This window comes from Tamandua tetradactyla, chromosome 3, assembly GCF_023851605.1.
Source record: "Tamandua tetradactyla isolate mTamTet1 chromosome 3, mTamTet1.pri, whole genome shotgun sequence".
Lineage (NCBI taxonomy): Eukaryota > Metazoa > Chordata > Mammalia > Pilosa > Myrmecophagidae > Tamandua > Tamandua tetradactyla.
In genome coordinates, this window is record NC_135329.1 from 175,158,839 (window position 1) to 175,180,331 (window position 21,493).

At 39.9% G+C, this 21,493-nt stretch overlaps 2 protein-coding genes across 9 annotated transcripts in view; one reads left to right on the plus strand and one right to left on the minus strand.

The window, feature by feature from the left end:
* The window catches only part of LOC143677945 (aldehyde oxidase 2), a 91,721-nt gene that overhangs the window by 51,768 nt on the left and 18,460 nt on the right, over positions 1-21,493 (plus strand). The window contains exons 26-34 of the mRNA XM_077154628.1: positions 70-297; positions 2,245-2,340; positions 3,882-4,010; positions 5,780-5,854; positions 7,086-7,138; positions 8,416-8,530; positions 11,308-11,373; positions 11,485-11,673; positions 13,441-13,608. Of these exons, the coding sequence (XP_077010743.1) occupies positions 70-297; positions 2,245-2,340; positions 3,882-4,010; positions 5,780-5,854; positions 7,086-7,138; positions 8,416-8,530; positions 11,308-11,373; positions 11,485-11,673; positions 13,441-13,608 (1,119 nt within the window). The remainder of the gene's footprint in view (positions 1-69; positions 298-2,244; positions 2,341-3,881; positions 4,011-5,779; positions 5,855-7,085; positions 7,139-8,415; positions 8,531-11,307; positions 11,374-11,484; positions 11,674-13,440; positions 13,609-21,493) is intronic.
* Positions 1-21,493, minus strand: part of LOC143677943 (uncharacterized) — an 86,223-nt gene that overhangs the window by 21,535 nt on the left and 43,195 nt on the right. For 5 of the 8 annotated variants that reach the window (XM_077154625.1, XM_077154624.1, XM_077154623.1 and 2 more), the window contains 2 exons: positions 8,817-8,906; positions 8,117-8,219 (listed from right to left, as the gene is read on the minus strand). In XM_077154625.1, the coding sequence (XP_077010740.1) occupies positions 8,117-8,219; positions 8,817-8,842 (129 nt within the window). In that variant the 5' untranslated portion in view covers positions 8,843-8,906. Of the gene's footprint in view, positions 1-8,116; positions 8,220-8,816; positions 8,907-10,433; positions 10,558-21,493 lie in introns of those variants that run through there. The other 3 variants (XR_013172986.1, XR_013172985.1, XM_077154626.1) reach the window with 2 other exon arrangements.

Here is a 21,493-nt window from a genome sequence, read left to right on the forward strand (position 1 = left end):
TAGTTGGAAGCCTTTTCCAGTCTCTGTTTTACTAAATCTATTGACTCAATTTCCCCCCACCCCTTTCAGATAAGGGAGAAAAACATGTACCAAACAGTTGATAAAACCATCTACAAACAAGCATTCAGTCCTGAGACTCTAAGACAATGTTGGAACGAATGTCTGGACAAGTCTTCCTTTCACAGCAGAAGAAAGCAAGTGGGAGAGTTTAATAAGAAGAATTACTGGAAAAAAAAGGGCATAGCTATTATCCCCATGAAGTTTTCAGTTGGCTTTGCTGCAACAAGTTACCATCAAGTAAGACTCCTTTTCCTCCCCATTAGTGGGAAACTCTATAAGATCACAACCCTCATGTCAGGGACCCTCCTAGCCCAATCGGCTTGTGTTGACTTTGGGAAAGTGTCATTTACCAGGGCACTGAGCCCCTCCTCTGTGTGGGAAAAATGTGCTGAACTCTCCTAAGCAGCCTCCATCAGCAAGCACTTTTTACGAAGTACGGTAGCAAAAGATATCAATAGCAGAAAATAATAGCATTAGCAAGCATGAAACCTTCAGCAGCATAATTTCTGGGATGGAATATTGGCCCCACTGGTTCACCACTATTCAAAAGAGAACAGGAGCCCATAAGGCCTGTCGTGCTGTACTTTCCAAGCTCAGGGGTTTCATGGCTTGTGTGGGAATGGGGAGTCTACTGGCACATGCCCAAGATGCCCTCAGCATTCCTTGGTGCACCTAAGTTAGGGCAGAGAGCTCATTCCATTTCACCCTGACCAGTTGACAGTTTCAAGCTGCCTCTCCCAAGAATCTGTGCCAATTCTGGTAGGGAAATGGGGATGGGAGTCCAGAAATCCACCCACATAAATTTCCACTTAGAGGTAAGTCATTCACAGCTTCTACCCAGAAGGGCAGGGGAAGGGCAGCATATAGATGAGTCCATTAAATGGCACCAGCCCTGGTACAGAAGAGTCTTCCCAGCATTTCTGTTCACTAAAAGCAGAAAAACCAGCAATTGTGAAAATCTTATGTGCATTAGCTTTCCCTCGTGTATATGATTGAAAGCATTCTTCCAATTGCACTCAGCTACTAGCAGCCAGTACACACACACACACACACACACACACACACACACACACACACACACACACACCCCACAACAACAACTGACCTGCCAAAGGAAATCCTTTTTAGGGAATATAACAATGTCCCCAAAATCCATAATCAACTGGAGTCAGGCAGACCTGAGAAATCTTTGGACCTGCCACTTACTAGCTCTGTGACATTAAGCAAGTTATTTTATCTTTCTGAGCCTCAGCTTCCTCAATTATAAAATGAAAATAATAATAACTCTCTGTTAAGATTAATGAGTATAAAATGAAATAGTGAATGTAAAGCACTTGGCAGTGTTCCTGGCCCACTCTGGGCTGCCCTAAGCTGTGTCTTAAGGAGATGTGCCTGTCCTCAGGAGATCTCAGACACACTCTCAGGTCCATCTTTCCTGTGGTGGGCAGGATGTGACTCCCTTGTTTTCTGGGACGCACTCCTGTTCAGATCCAGCACGCCTTCTCTATATAGAGGCACAAAGGTAAGTTGTCATGTCTACACCGTGGACTGAGGAAGCCAGACTTTCCCTTACAGGCAATGGGGAATTGGTGTTCACCTTGCCCACTGGCAAACCCTTCCCCGCTTCATGATTCCAGTCAAATGTCACCTCCAGGAACACTTCTCCGAACCCCACAGAAGTTGGATCTCACCCTCTGGGCTCTCCCAGGGCTCTTATGCCACATTCATTATCTCACCAATCACTCTGCACTACAATGACTTAACTACCTTGTGAGCTACTTGAGAAAGGACCATGTTATTGTTTCTCTTTATATTCCCAGATCTGAGCACAGGGCTGGTGCATAGTACATTCAAGTACTTTAAAATTAATTAACTAGCTTACGGGCCAGCTAAGACTTTTAAGCAGGGGAGTGACTGTCAAATAATCGGAACCAATCCTCACATCTCCAAAGGTATCCAGAACAGCTTCTACTAAACGAGGTTCCTAAATAGGCATGTTCTTTACAAGTGAGTTTGGCACAAAACAGACCAAAGTTTCAGAATCCTATCAGGAAAGCTCACCTCTCTGACCTCCACGCCCACCTACACCCCCATGGGACTGGTGTTTCACTGCCTCGATTTTTAAATTGAACCTTCCTAAATGCTGCCCTGCACTGAGCCATGTGTTCCTTGTTGTTTTCACAGGCAGCGGCTCTTGTTCATATCTACACAGATGGGTCCGTATTGGTTACACATGGAGGCAACGAACTGGGGCAAGGGATTCACACCAAAATGCTTCAGGTAAAATAAATAAATGCAACTAAATCGTTCATCTCGCTATACGCTGTCAACCTGACTGACATCTGCGACATCTTTTAGGGTAAATGATGGCTCCTTGTTGTATTCAAACCCTAGGATCTTGACTATTTAGTCGAAAAGCTCCTTATAAATCAAGTAGAATGGCTGAGATACAGAAATTTCATCATGTGCAAATACTCCCAGAGCTTGGCCAGGGTTTATAGATGGAGGTGACTGTTAGAGAAGCTCAAGGGCCCCTGGAGCGCTGTGGTGGGTGGTCCCTACAGGCTGAACTGGAACAGGAATTTCTCAGTTTTTCTATTTTGAGACCAGTATGTATATAATTTTTTACATTTTGGAGAATATTGGTTGCTCAGGTCTTATTTTGACAACTTTTCCATCACTATCACCCTCTTATAATTTATAAAGGATATTTTAACACAGAGAGACATGCAAAGAAAAACCCTATGAGGAATATATTCTCAGGGCTGAGAGGGAGAATAACCATTTAAATTGAACTTTATGACAAATTCACTAGATCGTCATAGTGCACATTTATTATTTTTGACTATCCATCCATTAGCACCTTTGACATACTACACATTACACATTGCTCTAAAGGGATCCTCAATTCTGGTACCTTTAAACTCCATCTCCTTTGTTATCCCCAAACCTACCAGAGATATAGACACAGGAGCCAGGTCTGCCCAATCATGGTTCCCAGACTTCCCAGTTTGCGGGAATTGGGCCAGAGGTAAGATAGTAGACTCAAGCAAGGCCACCCAAGGTCCTTTCCTGGGACTGCTCTGGAGAAGTTGGAAGAAAGGAACTATCTTCTCCCCATGGTTGTTCAGCTGTGGTGCTGTAGGCCAGGGTGGTCAGAGGCCAAGACCCCAGTTCTGTGGATGAAGCCTATCTACCACTGGAAATAACATGGTCAATGCAGAGAAAAGCAAACCTGAGAGACCAAGAGAGGACCCTGATGAGAACATAAAGCCCCTAGATACAGACATATCTGATGCTAGGTCCATCTATTCTTCCCAGAAATGTGAACCAACAAGTTCTCTTTGGGTTTCCATCTCCAGGAACTAATACAACTGCTCGCTCTCGCGCTCTCTCCTCTCTTCTGTCTCTCTCTGTCTCTGTCTCTCACTCTCTCACTCCTTCCCCCCCCTCCCTCCCTTCCTCCCCACCATGACTGGCACCAAATAAATCACCAAAAAAAGTTCAACTTGGCCTACTCCCTACACATGAAAAATTTAGGAAATAGCATGTCCTTAACATTCCAATGCACTATAAGAATCTGAAAGGAAGAATCACTATGGAATATGATCAAGAAATTTGTTAATTAAAAAAAAAAAAGCAGAATCAGCATGAGACCCTACTGAAAATGGTTTTGATATTTATAAAACACATCATTTTAGGCTTTAAAGTACATCCCGGATGTAACTAAAAATAACATGTTTTTCATTATTAAGAAAAATAATGACACAAATCTTCAGAGCAATCCTTGCTAGACTTGAAAATATTTACCTTTCTCATAGGTGGCCAGCCGCGAATTAAAAATACCCATGTCTTATATGCACATCTGTGAAACAAGCACAGCAACGGTGCCTAACACAATTGCAACAGCAGCCTCCATCGGGTCAGATGTCAATGGCAGAGCCGTGCAGGTGCTCCCTCTTGTTCATCTCCCCCTCCACCCCACCCCCACCCCATTTACTTTTTTCTACATCCCTGGTGTTCCCTAACTGGTTGCAGACACAAGTGGTTGGCTTCTGAGCAGTCATCTGTATCACTAGAGATAGGCATGGATAACCAAACTGTCTGGAGAGTGTGTTTGTTACAGTAAGCTAAACAGGTGACAAATAGGCCCAGAATATGATGTTCTGCTCAAACACAACAGAAGTCTTCCTTGCACACATAACTAACAATCCAGAGGGAATGTTTGGTCATTGGAGAATCCAGGTTAATGGTGGCTCTGCCATCTTTAATATTTGGTTTTTAAGGTTCCCTCAGTATCATCTCCCAGTGAGCCAGAAAATGGGAGCACAAGGAGGAGCATGCAGGGACAACTCTGGGCCAGACCTGGAAGTGATGCAAGTCACTTCTGCTCAGAATCATTAGCAGAACCCATCTCAGGTCATGCCTAACTTCAAGGGAAGTTGGGAAATGTGAGATAATGGGAAACCATAAGCTCAGCTACTAGGAAAGAAAGGGAGAATGGATTTTGACAAACAGATGGCACACTCTGCCCCCAAGAGGTACAGAAAGAAGCAATGCAGAGCTGGGCAAGTTTCCCTTGGAACAAACAAGTTCTTGCAGGCAGGTGGGCAGGCAGAACACCAGCCAGTAAAAACGGTGCAATTAAAGCGTTGTCATCAATGGATTCTACCAGAGTGCTCACAATTTTTTTTGGTACTATTTTCTAACTAATGTTTAAAAAGAAAAAACACTAAATTTTCACTCTCTTATATTAGAACCATGATTTCTTAATTACGTAATTCATGTATCTGATTTCATGTACTCTTGTAAATAATTTTGTAATTTTGGAAGTAAGTATTTGTCATGTTTCTGTTACAAACTGTTCATTTTTTCCATTGGGACATTGTGGGGACGTATTTTTACCCATCCCAAGATACTACATTTATGCCAAAAGGGGAACCACTTTCAAAACAGTCAGCATTGTAGGGACATCTCTTAGAGGATCAGGAAGTAGAGACCCTTTGCTCAGCACAAATGTGTGGGAAACTCCAGATTTATTGAGATCTATTTTCAGGAGGGATCAAATATAAGAGAGGAACAGCTCAGTGTGTATAGTAGTTGTCAGCCCAAACTAAGGGTTAACCCATCTTCTACAGAACTGAGTTTGAGATTTCTCAAGGATGAGAAATTTTATAGCTCTAGGTTATTATAAAGAAAATTTAATCATTTCCCCATACTGCATCCAAAGCCAAGGTCTTTATTGCCATAGTTTGATGATGGATGGATGGATAGATGGAAGAATGGACAAGAGCTGAACAGTGTTTCTGACCCAGAGGGATAATAACATGCATTGTGGCAGATTAGAAAGCACAAATTTGGATGAAAATAGAGTGTTTCATTCCATTTATTTTAATGGCTCAAAAGCACAAAAGAAGGTATAGATCAAAAGTACAGAAAAGGGAAAGGAGTTAAGACATGAATATTAGAAGGAAAATCTGAGAGGAGAGGTTCAGATTAGCATATATATATATTACAGCCTGTATTTTTACAGGAACTGAACCAGAAAGAAAAAAATCCCCCAGTTATTTATGCTAATGTCAAGTGCAGAGATTGTACATCAGTATCAGGCATTGTAAGCATTTGTTGACCTAATCAATTATCAATGAAAATCCTTTCACACAAATCCTAAGCACCAGGCACTACTTTAATGTGAATTCTCTTTCTTAACTCTTTCAAGAATGCTTGTCAGATCCTTCTGAAACGCCTTGAGCCTATCATTAAGAAAAGTCCAGAAGGTACCTGGGAAGACTGGGTAAGTGTTCCACTCCATTTGTTGCTATAAATGAGAAAGTAATCCAAACCAGTGCTAAAGGAGAAAGCTACGACCGTGCATTGCCACCCCAAAGAAGGGCAGTTCTTCTCAGCGTCATAGTAATGTAGCATACACCATGCCTCTTCCCCAGCTGAATGCATTTCTGCAAAAGGGTAGAATCACTAAGGTCAGGAAAGGTGCTCCATAATGTATACCCAATATACATGGAGAGAGCATCAAGGGACCATGGAGAGAAGGAATGGAAGCATATGGTGAATACCCAGAAGGCTCACTGTGTTAGTCAGGGTTCCCTAGCAAAACAGAACCAACAAAAGAGATTTGTGAATATGAGATTTATCAAGATGTCTCATACAACTGTGGGAATGGAAGAGTCCAAAATCTGTAAGGCAGGTTGTGAGGCTGGTGGCTGTAATGAAGGGTCTGGATGAAATCCACAGGAGTGGCTCGCTGGCTGAAGAAGCAGTGAAAAAGTCACTCTTCTTCCCTAAAAGCCTTCAACTGATTTGATTATTTCATTGTGTGAGACACACCTCAGTTGAGCACAGATGTAATCAACCACAGAAGCAATCAACTGACTTGATGATTTAATACACCAGCCTTCCGATTTATCAACCAGCCACGAAATACCATTACAGCATGGTCAGGCCAGTGCTTGCCTGACCAGACACTGGGCCTCATCACTTGGCCAAGTTGACACCAGACCCTAACCATCACTTCATCCACCCTGCTGAAATATAGAAGAGGAAAAAGCCAATCTTTCCTAAGCCACAAAAGGAAATGTTGATGTTTTGGGTAGGGAGGAAGAAATGAAAAGACCTAGTTGCTATTGAATATGTTTCACAGGAAAATTACTCGTCTAATCCAATGTTACAATCTCCTATATCTTACTTCATTAGAACAATTTTCACATGCTTAAACACACACTAGAGTGCTAACCTATAGAAATGAAGCCCCGAATACCTTGTGAAGTAAGCCCCTACATTATAGATGCACAGCAGAATTCTGTTCAGTTCAGATTTCCTAACCCAGCCAGAAGGAAATTAACAGTATGCCAGATGAGGATAAAATATCATGATGGTTTCTATTACTGATAGGAAAGCATGTGCAACAATAATCAGATGTCAATTTTGATATATAGAATATTTTCATTTTCACCCAACCCATCAGATGGTATATTTATTTTGCTTGACCAAATATGCCCATTCTGCAGATAGAAGCTGCATTTGAACAAAGAATAAGTCTTTCAGCCACGGGATACTTCAGGTAAAAATTATGATAATGTTTTGACCTAGCTGAGGAAATATAACCCAATTGCTCTGGTCTCAGTTCCCTCATTTGTAAAATAAAATCAGTAGTTTTTATTATGTGATTGTTGGAGTCCCTTCTAGGCCCAGAATTCTATGATTTCACATAGGCTTTGGATCCATGGCCAAAGAAATATTAAATAATAGTGTAGCTCTATTGGGTAAAAAGAAAAGTATCTTACAATATCTAATGATTTTTTACTATTCTTCAGCATGAGTAATAAGAAGATATATTATCATTGGAAACAACTTGCAATTCAATCTCACAAATACCCTTCCTTTTACATATAAACTTTCTATTTTGAGGCTCCTCATGAAGCAGGAGGGGATGGGTAGGATGATAGTCACCTATCACCATTTTACCCGCTTCTGTCGGTGGGGAGCCCTGAGTAAATGCATGTTAACTGAATGGACCATGGAGAGAAGACCGGTTTTCAATTCAGAATGAGGATGGCATTTTACAATCTAATGGAGCAAACCACCAAGCCAAATATACAAACAATATTAATTACAATAGAAAAGCAAATTCTGATGAAGAAAGAAGGTAACAGCCTGACCCAGTGCCCTACACATAATAAGTTCTAAACTCCTGATTTGTTACCTGAGAGGAGAGCAAACCAGCCCTCTAGCTGGGTGCAATTCCCTTTACATGCTAGTGTGTTTAATTATTAGCCTATACATCAGTCTCCTGTGAGTTTTGTTAGCACATTCCAGAGGGTACCTCTGAGAACCCTGACAAAAATCAATTAAGGGGGGTGCATGGGTAGTTCAGTGGTAGAATTCCTGGCCCATGCACCCCCCAAAAAATAAAATCAACAAATGGTGCTGCAATAATGGAATATTCACATGGAAAAGCATGAAATGTGACCCCCAACCTCATAGCATACAAAAAAAAAAATCAATTGAGGTTCTCAATGTGCAGAGCTAAAACACAAACCTTAGACCACCAAAATACAGACCCACAGTGAGCTCCTTGAGGTCCAGGCCGAAACAGTCTACTGGCTTCTCTCTGACATCCTAACTGCAGCACAAGGAATATCCTATTTTAAATGGAGGCAAATGACAGGGTTGTTGTAACTAGCTAGGTTGTAAATATAGCATTAGTTTAAATGAGATTAAAAGGCAGTTGAAATGAACATCAAATGAAATGCTATTGTAAAACTTCATTGATAAATTTCAAAATGAATCAACATTGTTCGCAGTTCCCAAACAAAAGGGTTTTATTTCCTCCATCAGGGGCTACAAGGCCTTCATGGACTGGGAAAAGGGGGAGGGAGACCCATTTCCATACTACGTCTATGGAGCTGCCTGTTCTGAGGTTGAAATTGACTGCCTTACTGGAGCTCATAAGGTAAGTCAAATAAACTTTCCTACTGTGCTCTACATTAACTAAGTCCATTTTATTATGTAATACTTATACCATAAGAACATGCCATGGATGTGTGGGACTCTAGCCATATCCTGAGTTTCCATTTTAAAAGTAAATATAATGGTCAAGAAAGAATTGCTCATGACAGTCAATATGTATTAAATTTTTATTCTATTTCAGATAACAAAATCACTTTCTAAGTTTTCCCAAAAAGAGGTTTTATTCCTAAAGGAAGGAAAACAGCTTATCTAATCTGAAGGAATATTACCTTAGTAAATAGTCTTGAGCAAACATGTTGAAAGCACATCATAATGTGTTGTGTTTCTCCAAAGACAATTATCCAAAAGGTACTACTGACCTGTAAAGAAACAGATTTGTTTGGTGAAAATATTTTTGAATTTGCTATTTAATTTAACATCCAAGGAATCATCCATTGGGAACAGGAGTCACATTTAACCAAAAGTTAACAACTCATACCATAAAGGATAAACCCAAAGCCTCAAAACCATGAATGTACCCCAGGTACTAATCTGGGAACAGAAAGATTACAAAAACCTTAAATGGTTATAAATAGTATAGGGTAACTCAAAGTTTAGTAAGTGGTGAGGAATGGACTGATGACATATTTAAATTCTACATGCAAATTTATACAAATTATTCCAACATGAATTTGAGCCAATTTGCCCAAAAATAAAAATGGCCAACTCATGTCAACTAAAAAGGAATTTATAAATCCCAGCTTATAAATCAAAAGATCTTATATTGCCCCATTGCTGGTTAACTTGGCCACACTTAAATATTATATGAATAAGATTTTTTAAATATATGAAAATATGTTCTGAAGAGCAGTTGCCTTCAAATCCTGATGGATAAGTCTCCATTTTCATTCTAGAATTTTTTTTTTTTTGGAGGTATGGACAGGCACTGGGAATCAAACCCGGCTCTCCAGCATGGCTGGCGAGAATACTGCCACTGAGCCACCATCGCACCACCCTCATTCTAGATCATTTTTAAGAAGTAAACTCATGAAATCAGGATAACAGATTACTCATACAATTTTTTTTTGGTGTGGGCAGGTTCAGGGAATTGAACCTGGGTTTCCAACATGGCAGGCAAGAATTCTGCCACTGAGCCACTGTTGTAGCACCCTATACAAACATTTTTAAATTGTGTTTCCTACTGTTTTCACATCATGGCACACATGGAAAATGACAATACTTGCTTGGCACAGTGTGGTAAACAAGGGGGCCATGGTGGGAGGCAATCAACCTGGGGGTCCCCACTCACCCCCAAACCCCCCTCCACAAAAGCCCAAGTGTCAGTGTTTCAAACACCTATAACCCATTTGAGGCTTCACACTAGGTAGGAAGCTCTGTTTTCAGAAGTCAACTAATTTTCTGATCTATCACCCTGACAATAGTATTGCCAAATTTAGCTAATAAAAAATACAAAATGACCAATTAAATTTGATTTTCAGATAAACATCAAATAATTTTCTGAAATATAAACATATCCCATGCAATATTTGCAAGATACTTATTTTGTCTGGCAATTCTATCCAAGGACCTCCATATAAATCTCTAAAGAAACCAACCTCATAGGGAACTTCCAGAATCCATGGTGCCAAAAAAGTTAAGATTTGATCTTCCCTGTAGCTTCCTTTTTCTAGTTGAAGATTTAGTAATTTCAATTGTACTTTGCTCCCTTAAAATAGTTTATGCTTTCAAGGGGCAAAACCTCTTTTAATTAAGCAGAAACCAGAAAAATTTAATGGCAGGCCTTATTGCTGCTGGCTCTTTGTGGTTGGTGAATTAAAATATCGTACAATTCAGTTTTCAAGCACAGCCATCTCTTTGGTGTCCAATACTGATAATACAAAACATACCAGGTTTCAAGATAGAGGTAAGTTTGAAGGCCCACTCTGAGGTACTTCCAATCTCCTTCTCTATCCAGGTTGAAGATGGATGAAGGCTGGATCTAATGCCCAGAGTTGGTTGTCTAAGAGGCCAAGGTTTCAGTTAAAAAAGAATTGCTGTATCCAGAGGACTAGATAGAAAGTAGAAGCCCAAATATTGAGCCTAAAAATAAGCACCAGGTATGGGGCAGAAGGAAAGCCCAGAGGTATTCTCAGGACCACAGGCTCTCCAGGAGCCTTCTTGGCTCCTTAACAACTTTCAGCGGTTGCCCAGCACCAAAATAGAAGGGACAGACTACTGTGATCTTTCTCCAAGAAGGAAAGAGATTAGCAAAGGCAAAGGTGGGCTCAACATTTGCCCTCAACACATTTCAACATCTTGCAAATTCCCACCTTCATACATGTGATTGTTACCATATGACTTCTCAATAAAATAGCAATAATACCACCTATATCAGACTAGCATGAGGGTTAGATGAGCTCAGAAATTATATTAGAACAAACCCATTTAGATGAGTTTTAGATGCTGGGTGAACAACCTGGCTCAATTATTTACTAAATGACTCACTCCTACATGCCATGTCACGGACTTTGGAGTCAATTAAGAGTCAGAACCATGAATGCAAAAGGTCATCTGGGGTTCTCAGTCCACGGACTAAATATAAAGAGCTTGGCAGAAGTCTCATCAGCTTCAACCTAACTCTAATGTTGGGGGGAGGGTTTCAACGCAGTGTGTTAACTGACCAGTAGGTGTTTTAGAATGATCAGAGGCCATTTGAATAAACATTAAAATTATATTTCTTAATTCAAGTTTTGATGGTGAGGTAATTTATATTTTTGGCAGAAAATCAGAACAGACATCATCATGGATGCAGGTTGCAGCCTAAATCCAGCCATTGATATTGGGCAGGTAGGTGTTGGTCTGTTGCATGGATGCCCCTTCCTGATAGTGATTATGGGATAATTAAAAGAATTCTAAAGAGCACATAAAGTCACCAAGTTTGAAATTGTCCCCCTTCAGATTGAAGGTGCATTTATTCAGGGAATGGGCCTTTATACCACTGAAGAGCTGAAATATTCCCCAGAAGGTGTTCTGTACTCTCGGGGCCCAGATGATTACAAAATTCCAACCATCACTGATGTCCCAGAGGAGTTCAATGTCTCCTTGTTGCCATCATCACAAACACCACTAACCATCTATTCATCCAAGGTAAGCACCCAAACCATACAATGTAATGGATCAAGTGCAATGGTAAATGAAAGTCAGTAGACAAAATAAAAAATGAATGTTAAAACTTAAGACCAATCATCACAGACTGTTCAAATTCAGAGATGAATCACCTAGAGAAAACAGACTTAGAGAAGATAAACAACCCACCCATGTCAAATGGTGATTCATGGGCACAGCTAAACACACCAAGGATTTTATTAATATTCTCTTTCACTGAAAAATCTAATATGCAGCAAAAAGCTTTGCCTTCATGATAGAATAACATTGTCACTTAAGAACCTTAAGACTATTACATTAACTGGGGTTAAAGGAATGACACTACTGAAAATCTTAGAAAACAGTGGTATTTTTCTTTTTGCTTATGAAGTCGGCTGGGTCAATCCATGGAAAGTACTTTTCTAAATACAATACCCTCCCATCACACACACACACACACACACACACACACACACACATACACATACACACACACACATATATATACCTTTCTTATTAAAAAAAAAAAAAAAAAGATTGAACCCAAACAGAATTAAAGACCTGGAAAGTTCAGGACTTTTAAGAGTACTGCAGCTTCATTTGGTTAGTAAATTAGTCAACAATTACAGAGAACCTGTTGTCTAAAAGACACCATGCTAAAGGTCAGGGTTACAATGATGAATAAGACCTGGTCTCTGGCCTCTAATAGCTTGTAGTATAGGTTAGAAGCATCTAAAACAAATATTTCTATTGCAAGCAGTGGGGACAACCAATTCAATAAGCTAAGCCCTTGATACTGGGGTTCAACCCTATGAAAGTTATTCCTGCAAAGGAGAAGCTAAGCCTGTATATAATTTTGTCTAAGCATCACCCCCACAGAGCCTCTTTTACTGCTCAGATGTGAACTCTCTCTAAGCCAACTCAGCAGGGAACTCACTGCCCTACCCTCCATGTGGTATATGACTCCCAAGAGTATAAGTTCCCCTGGCAACGTGGGACATAACACCCTGGATGAGCTGGGACCCAGCATCATGGGATTGAGAAACCATTTTTGAACAAAAAGGGGAAGAGAGAAATGAGACAAAATAAAGTTTCAGTGGCTGAGAGATTTCGAACAGAGTCGGGAGTTTATCCTGGAGATTATGCTTATGCATTATACAGATATTCCTTTTAAGTTTATGGTGCATTGGAATGGCTAGAGGGAGTACCTAAAACTATCAAACTGTTTTCCAGTAGCCTTGACTCTTGAAGACAATTGTATAACTATATAACTTTTACAATGTGACTGTGTGATTGTGAAAATCTTGTATCTGACGCTCCTTTTTTCCAGGATATGGGGAGCTAAGTAAAAAAATAAGGATGAAAAATTAATAAATGATGGGGGGGAAGGGATAAAAAAATTGGGTAGATGGAAATATTAGTGGTCATTGAGAGGGAGGGATAAGGGGTATAGGATGTATGAGTTTTTTCTTTTTTTCTTTTTATTCCTTTTTCTGGAGTAATGCAATTGTTCTAAAAAATGATCATGGTGATGAATACACAACTATGTGCTGATATTGTGAGCCACTGATTGTATTCTTTGGATGGACTGCATGTATGTGAAGATTTCTCAATAAAAAAAATTTTTTTTTTTTGGCACGGTCAGGCACCAGGAACCAAACCTGGGTCTCGGCGTGGCAGGCGAAAATGCTGCCTGCTGAGCCACTGAGGCCCACCCTCAATTAAAAAATAAAAAATAAATAAAAATAAAACAAATGTGCTTTCATACAGGGCCTTGGGGAGTCGGGAATGTTCCTGGGGTCATCTGTGTTCTTCGCCATTGTGGATGCCGTGGCCGCCGTGCGCAGAGAGAGAGACGCAGCCGAGGACTTCACAGCGTGGAGCCCAGCAACACCACAGCAGGTTCGAATGGCCTGTGCAGACCGCTTCACAGAGATGGTATGGAATTCTTATTTGTTTCCCTAAAAGGTGATTTTTCTAGTTCCTGATTCTTTGACCCCTTGGATAAATGTATAATTGAATCTGAGTCTACTTAATCAAACTCAAAGATGACAAAAATAAATCACACCCATACTTTGTGTATATGAAGCAATTTTAGCTTTTTAAAAAGGAGTTCCACATCTTTTATTTAGTTTGATCATCTCAGCAACTCCAAAGTAGGATAACATATTGTTTCAAAACTGATAGCTGCGGGCGGGCCATGGTGGCTCAGTGACAGAGTTCTCACCTGCCATAGCAGAGACCCAGATCAGAGATCCTGCCATACCTGCCCATACCAAGAAAAACTAATAGCTGAGTGTAAAATAACTGATTTCACAAAACTGTTCAAAGTCTTCCCTCCCTCTGTCTTACCTAATTTGTCCTGTCATTCAACAAAAACAAACCCAACAAAAAAACCTGTGTCGTGTAGCTGTATTTGATAACGTCACTTTCCATATTCTCCATACAAACATAGAATACAAACTGTTGCCTGTCATTTGGAAATAACAGGTTCTCATAACCAACTTCTGCTTTTATACCTCGTTCCATTTCTTGACAATGCTTTCCAGCTTGAGACAAAAAGGATTAGAGCATCATCTGATCAGATACACATGTGCATATGCACACGTGCGCACATACACACACACACACACACACACACACACACACACACACACGGCAACCCCAGCCCGCTTAATGTTACAAATGAGCAACGTTTGAGAGGTCATTGAGTCCACCTCTTGTCTGCCCATTTCCTAAAAGTGTCCTAATGTAAATAACAGTGGCTAATATTGACTGAGCACTGTACTATGCATTTTATTATCTTGTTCATCATTACCAGCACTCCATTGGCTAACTATTTCTGTTTTCCTCACTCTACTATTGAAACTGAGGTATAGTAGCCCAAGGTCACATGGCTACTAAATTGGGGCCAAAATTCAAACCTAGACAATCTGGCTCCACTATAGTATATTGTCCTCTCAGAGAGAAAAGAATCAGTTCTCTACTTCCTAAAAGAAATTTGTATTTTCACATCTATATTAAAAGAAGCCCAAATGTTTAACTGGCCTCTTCAAAACAGCTGGCCATGGAGTGAAAGATAACGTGACCTAGGATATAGGAGCATTGCCAGCTTTGTTCCCCTACTCAATCCATTCCTCTTTGCATCTCCAAATTTTACTCAACATTCCTTGTACTCCAGTGACAACAGTCACTCAGTCATTTCCCTCCAAGTTTCCTCTCTGTCAGTAGTTCTGTCCCTCAGGCTGCCACTTGTTGATTCCACTGTCCACAGCAGTGACTACCACTGACCTGCCTCTGGCCAGTTCCCTCCTCAGTGGACAGGCCAGAAAACAATCCCTGCCTCCTGACCCCAGGGGCTCCTTCTCAGAGCTGAGACTGGCCTGGAGGGTCATATTTATGCTTACCTGACAGTGCAAGTAACTGCAGAATGGTAGCTGTGGGGCAGATTAGCGAAATCAAAAACACAACAAAACTAAAACATTCTCAGAATTTCCTTTCTTGCCCAGGTTTAACATTTTCAGTCTTTACATATTCTGGTTCCTGTAATAAGAAGTTATTTTTCTTATTCTATAATTAGTAACTGATAATTATATAATTTATTACAAATTAATTATAAATAATTAATAAGTACGTTCCTTCATTTCCAAGATTTCAAGTCCTTCTTAATAATATGATTGCCAACCAAAGATTTCAGGTGGGTTCAATAGTCCGATTGTTGGGTGAAGTAACTGTCATGTGCAAAGGTAAGACTGAATCCCTTTGATTTTCCTCACTGCCTGGGACTCAGCCTCTTGGCTACCTGGTCCACTTGATGAGAACATATTTTCTCCCAAGTGTGATAGTTCCTTGAAGAGTAATTTAAAGCATCATCATGGATATATATCATCTACTAATTTGTATACCTTCAATCAAACACTCAAGAGTCAATGTGAGAGTAATCTTAAATTTTCTAAAGTACTCATTGTAGTGGGCTGAATGGTAGTCCCTCAAAAGATATGTCTACATCCTAATCCCATTAGGATCCCTTTATTCCCTGTGAATATTACCATATGTGGCTAAAGAGTAGATATTACCTTTCATAGCAAAAGATATGATTAAGCTAGGGATCTTGAGAGAAGGAGTTTATCCTGGGTTATCCATGTGGCCCTAAATGCAATAACATGGATCCTGTGAGAGGCGAGGGCTGTTGAGAGACAGACACAAGGGAGAACACACATAGGAGAGAAGGAGGCAGTGACACACGGGCAGGGATCAGAGATCAAAGATGAAGCTTCTTAATTTGCCCTACAAAGCAGCAGGCCAGGCCCTTACAGTCTCCCCAGCCTCACACGGTACCCCACCCGGGCTTCTGCCCAATCCCAGCCATATTTGCCTTCTTTCTATTCTTCAAATCGAACAGCGTTGCTCACTACTGCTGCAGGCTTGCCACCATGCTGCTGCTGCTGCTTAGAACCATCTTCTTTCTTTTCCTCGCCTAGTTAACCCCTACTCACCTTTCATATTTTAATCAGATTCAAGAAGTTAATTTGATACCTTCCTTCCCGCATAGTTTGGGGTGCTAGGAATACAGAGGTAAAACAGATTTATAGCTTCCTGCTCTCAAGGAGTTTATAGTTCAGCCGGGGAGAAAAATTTACTATAAATTACAAGTGTTTTGCTGACCCTGGGTTATCCCTGTGCATCAATAGAGTAAAACTTTTTTAACTTAGCCTTAACCTTTCTTTAAAAAAAAAATATATATATATATATTTTATTGACAAATCTTCACATACATATAGAGTATACATAGTATATAATCAATGGCTCACAATATCATCACATAGTTGTGTATTCATCACCATGATCATTTTTAGAATATTTACATCACTCCAGAGAAAGAAATAAAAAAAAAAAAACTCATACATCCACACCTCTTACCCCTCCCTCTCATTGACCACTAGTATTTCAATCTACCCAATTTATTTTACCCCTGATAGCCCCATTAATTATTTATTTATTTTTCCTTATTTTTTACTCATTTGTCCATACCCTGGTTAAAAAGAACATCATGCCCAAGGTTTTCACAATCATAATGTCACATTGAAAAGTTATATTGTTATACAATCGTCTTCAAGAATCAAGGCTACTGGAACACAGCTCAGCAGTTTCAGGTACTTCCCTCCAGCCACTCCAATGCACCATAAACTAAAAAAGGGATGTCTGTATAATGCATTAGAATAACCTCCAGTTAGTATAACCAGTATAACCTCTCAACTCTGTTTGAAATCACTCAGCCACTGAAACTTTTTTTGTCTCATTTCTCTCTTCCCCCTTTTATTCAAGACTTTTTCAATTCCATGATGCCAGGTCCTGGTGAATCCCAGGAATTCTGTTCCACTTTGCCCAGGAGATTTATACCCCTGGGAGTCATGTCCCACATAGGAGAGAGGGCAGTGAGTTCACCTGTCACATTGGCTTAGAGAGAAGCCATATTTGAGCAACAAAAGAGGTTCTCTAGGGTGACTCTTAAGCATAATTTTAAGTAGGTTTAGCCTATCCTTTGCAGGAATACATTTCATAGGGTCAAACCCCAAGATTGAGGGCTCAGCCCATTGATTGATTGTTGCTGGGAATTCCCTGGAGAACAAGGGAGAAGAAGGGGCACCGCGCAGGATTAAGAAATGACAGACACAAGAAGTTAGTTAAGTGGGCTCAGGGGACTCAAGCTCATCAGGATCAAGAGCAAAAGCCCCGAATAAACTGACATCCACATATTTATTGTGCTCTTACATGGGAATTGCTTTAGGGAGTATAATCAAAGCAAGATTATTTTTGAATATCTATCATGCCTGCAAAGCTACAAAGTTTAGTTCCCAGCTCCTTGTCCCAGGAACCGTTGATTTCTTAACAGAATGCTTTCTGTTCAGGTCTCTTCGGGCTCTTGAGTCAGCATCCTTGAGGGCATTTGCTTCTGCAGTTCACCACATCAGCAGGGCACAGTGTGCCTATGTCCCGTGTCCTTGGCTATCAGCCAACCGCTGGAGCCCTCAGAGACCTGTCTCCAACATCTCCCTCTTTTTATTTTTGTAGCGCTAGCATGACTGAGGTCAAGGCAGCAGTCCCTAATTTGGATTCACGTTGCATTTTTTGGAAACATTTCTAGATTATGCATAAAAGACAAAAAAGAATTAACATCACTATTAAGCTAATAGTAAATCCTTTTAATGTTTCAGCCATGTTAGTGGATTTAGAGATTGCAGTTTTTGAGCAATCCCATTCATAACATTAGTGCTTTTTAATAATTTTGGAACATTCTTTTGCATTTTTACTACTCTTTCTTGAAGTTCATTAATATTTAGAGTTAATTATCTTGATGCTTTAATAAATGTCTTCTAATTTTTTCCCACTTATGTTCACTTTCTTATATAAGTATGGAGAGATACAGAAAGATGTGATATTCCAATCGTACAAGTGCTGTTGCATTTTAAGTGATTGAATTTTATCTCTTAACTTAATTAAAGTTTGTTCTAAGTTATCTATATGCAGATTAATTTCCTTATTTATTTTAGCCTGTTGGGTCCATACTTTACTTGCATTTTCATGCTGTTTTTTTCACATAATCTGCGGTTTGAATTTTTTGTATTAAAGCCACTCCAGCTACTGAAGCTGTAGTAGTGAGGGCTATGATTCCCAAGATTACCAAAATTAAAGTACCAATAAATCTTTTGGTGCATTTAAGCACATATTGTAAAGTTTTGAATAAAACATGTATATCAGGTGAAGATTCCCATGGTTAAGTTTGGTTCACAGGAAGCCATACTCCAAGGCGCCTTCTTAAAAGAGGAAAAGTCTGATTTTAGAAATAGAAGAAGTAAGACAGGTAAATAATTGGCAATCAGAACATTGTATTTCTGATGAGGATGAATTTAAAGCAATTGTTTCTGCTAAAATAACATAAGGATTAATCACACAAGCTTGAATATAACCAGTTTGATCAATTTTAAATTTAAGATAATAGATTGATTTTATTAAAGAGTAATTTCCTTTCCAAATAGGAATAGGGGCTAAACTCATGGCCAGTTTCCAAATTGCTGTTTGTCAAGGACCTGAGTTAACAAAAGGGATGGAGCTGCCATTCCCATCCCATGCCACAAGATTTTATTTGTAGCATTGTTATAAATCTCAGTAGAATAATTATTCACAGTAAACCAAGGTAACCGAACACTTAAGCGAACACTTTGAGTCAGAACTACAATTGTGAATTTTGTACTCCTTAGGGGGCCAATCCTTTACAATTCCATAGGAACCATTAACGAGTACTGACTTTTGCTTGGCATGGCATTGTACCCATTGAATATGCTTTGACTCAAGTGTCCATGTATATGAATTTTTACATAAAGGCAGCTCATTAGCAACAGGATCAGAAATTGATTTTTCTTTATATGCAAAGCTCATTCCAGAATGCAAATGCAATTTAGCCAAAGAATTATTTTTCTTAGGAGTATAACCTAGCCATCTTTGAAGTTCTAATTTCAAACAAGGAGTATTATCATGGCTTGATAAACATAAAGGAAAGCCTTGACATGCCATCATAGAGATATTAAATTTTTCTCCTTCCTCCTTTTTGAAGTCAAGGAGATAAGACTGGTCCAGGAAGATAAGTTGAATCATTAATATAAACAGCTCCAGAATTATCTTGCTCTGCTAAAGGTATGGTAAAGGAGCAATCTTTTAAATCTATCACAATAATAAACCAGTTTTTAGGAATCATTACTGGTATTGGCAAGCCAGGTTGTAATGACCCCATAGGTTGAATTACAGCATTAACTTTTCTCAAATCAGTTAACATTCTCCATTTTCCAGATTTCTTTTTTATAACAAATACTGGAGAATTCCAAGGACTATAAGAGTCTTCTATATGTCTTGCTTTAAACTGTTCTTGAACTAACTGAGTTAGAGCCTGTAATTTTTCTTTAGATAAGGGCCACTGCTCAACCCACACAGGCTCATTTGTTTTCCAAGTTAAAGGTATGGATTCTATATAAGGTTCATTAGTCCCTTGCAATATTTTTACAAAAAAGGGAGTAACTGTTCCAGGAGGAGTAATTTGTTCCCAAGCCCTAATATAAGCAAGTCGAGTTTGAACAATAGCCACATCATCGTACTGTTTCTGAGCTTCACCCCTGGCATATTGTCCAGTGCCCATAATTTGATCTGTTGTGACTGGTACTGGTGGCTGTGCATTAGCATTTCGAGCTGCTTGTTGATTTGCTTTATCTAATAGACACATTTCCCATTGCAAAAACTGAGAAGCTGTTAAGGCAGCATGAGTAAGCATCTCCCAGTCCCATGGAATTAATCTCTCAGACTGTGCTAGTCCTCTTAGAAGTCCCACACTATATGGGGAGGAGGTGCCATATTAAGCACAAGCAGTTTTTAACTCTTTTAGCATTTTTAAAGGAAGCAGTACATGCTCAAATTGGTGCCCTCCTTGAGGAAATTGGTCATCAGGAGGAATATGAGTAATTAGTACTGGAAACACATAAGCTTCTGGATCCCCCTCTAACTGAGCTTGTCAAATTCCCAGTGAGACCACTGGCCCTTTAGGATCCACAACCGAAAATCATGGTGGACATTGACTTGTTACATTGTCAGGAAGAGCACAAGGAGGAGGACACCGAGTATATTCTGGTTGTTCAAAATAAATTCCTTTACGGGATAATTTATCTACAGAGGGCAAAAAAGGAAATTCCTCAGAATGAAAAGAAGTGGCCTTTTCCTCCCTTTTTATTTCATCTGTGGCATCAGCTGGCCTATCACTTTCACGGTCACTGTCACTTTCATTTCTGAACTACTATGTTGAAGTGGTTGTAATACAGCTGTAATTAAGTTACACAAAGATCAAACAGAAACAGGAATATCTTCCCCTTGTCTGTAAACCTTTTTTAATTCATTTATCACTTCGTGCCATTGTTTAAGTTCTGAAGTTCCTCTTTCCAGCAATCAGTGACAATATTTCTGAATAATGCCAAATAACTCTCTGAGTTTATCCTTTTTTACTTTCACCCCATTTGCCTTTAACAAAGTATACAACAAGGTTTTTTTTTTTTCTTTTTTTTCATATTTTTATTGACATATCTTCACACATAGAATCCGTACATGGTGTTCTAGTTTGCTAGCTGCTGGAATGCAATATACCAGAAACGGAATGGCTTTTAAAAAGGGGAATTTAATGAGTTGCTACTTTACAGTTCTAAGTCCGAGAAAATGTCCCAATTAAAACAAGCCTATAGAAATGTCCAATCAAAGGCATCCAGGGAAAGACACCTTGGTTCAAGTAGGCCGATGAAGTTCAGGGTTTCTCTTTCAAGTGAGATGGCACATGGCAAACACAGTCAGGGCTTCTCTCTCAGCTGGAAGGGCACATGGCAAATACGGTGTCATCTGCTAGCTTTCTCTCCTGGCTTCCTATTTCATGAAGCTCCCCGGGAGGCATCTTCCTTCTTCATCTCCAAAGGTCACTGGCTGGTGGACTCTTTGCTTCATGGTGCGGCAGCATTCTCTGCCCTCTCTGAGTCCCAACAAGGTTTTATATTCAGCATGCAAAGAAGTATTTTGCCCCACTGTAACCCTGATTAACACATTACCAGAATAAAACTTTACCAAGTTTGGGAGTCCAGACTCTCCCTCCTTCTGGGTCCTGGCAATGTGACACAATCCTCTCCAATCAGCTGGAGCCTTCCCTTCCTCAGGTCCCTGTTCGGGCACCAGTTGCCGGGAATTCCCCCAGAGAAGAGGGTAGAAGAAGGGGCACCACGCAGGATTAAGAAACGACAGACAC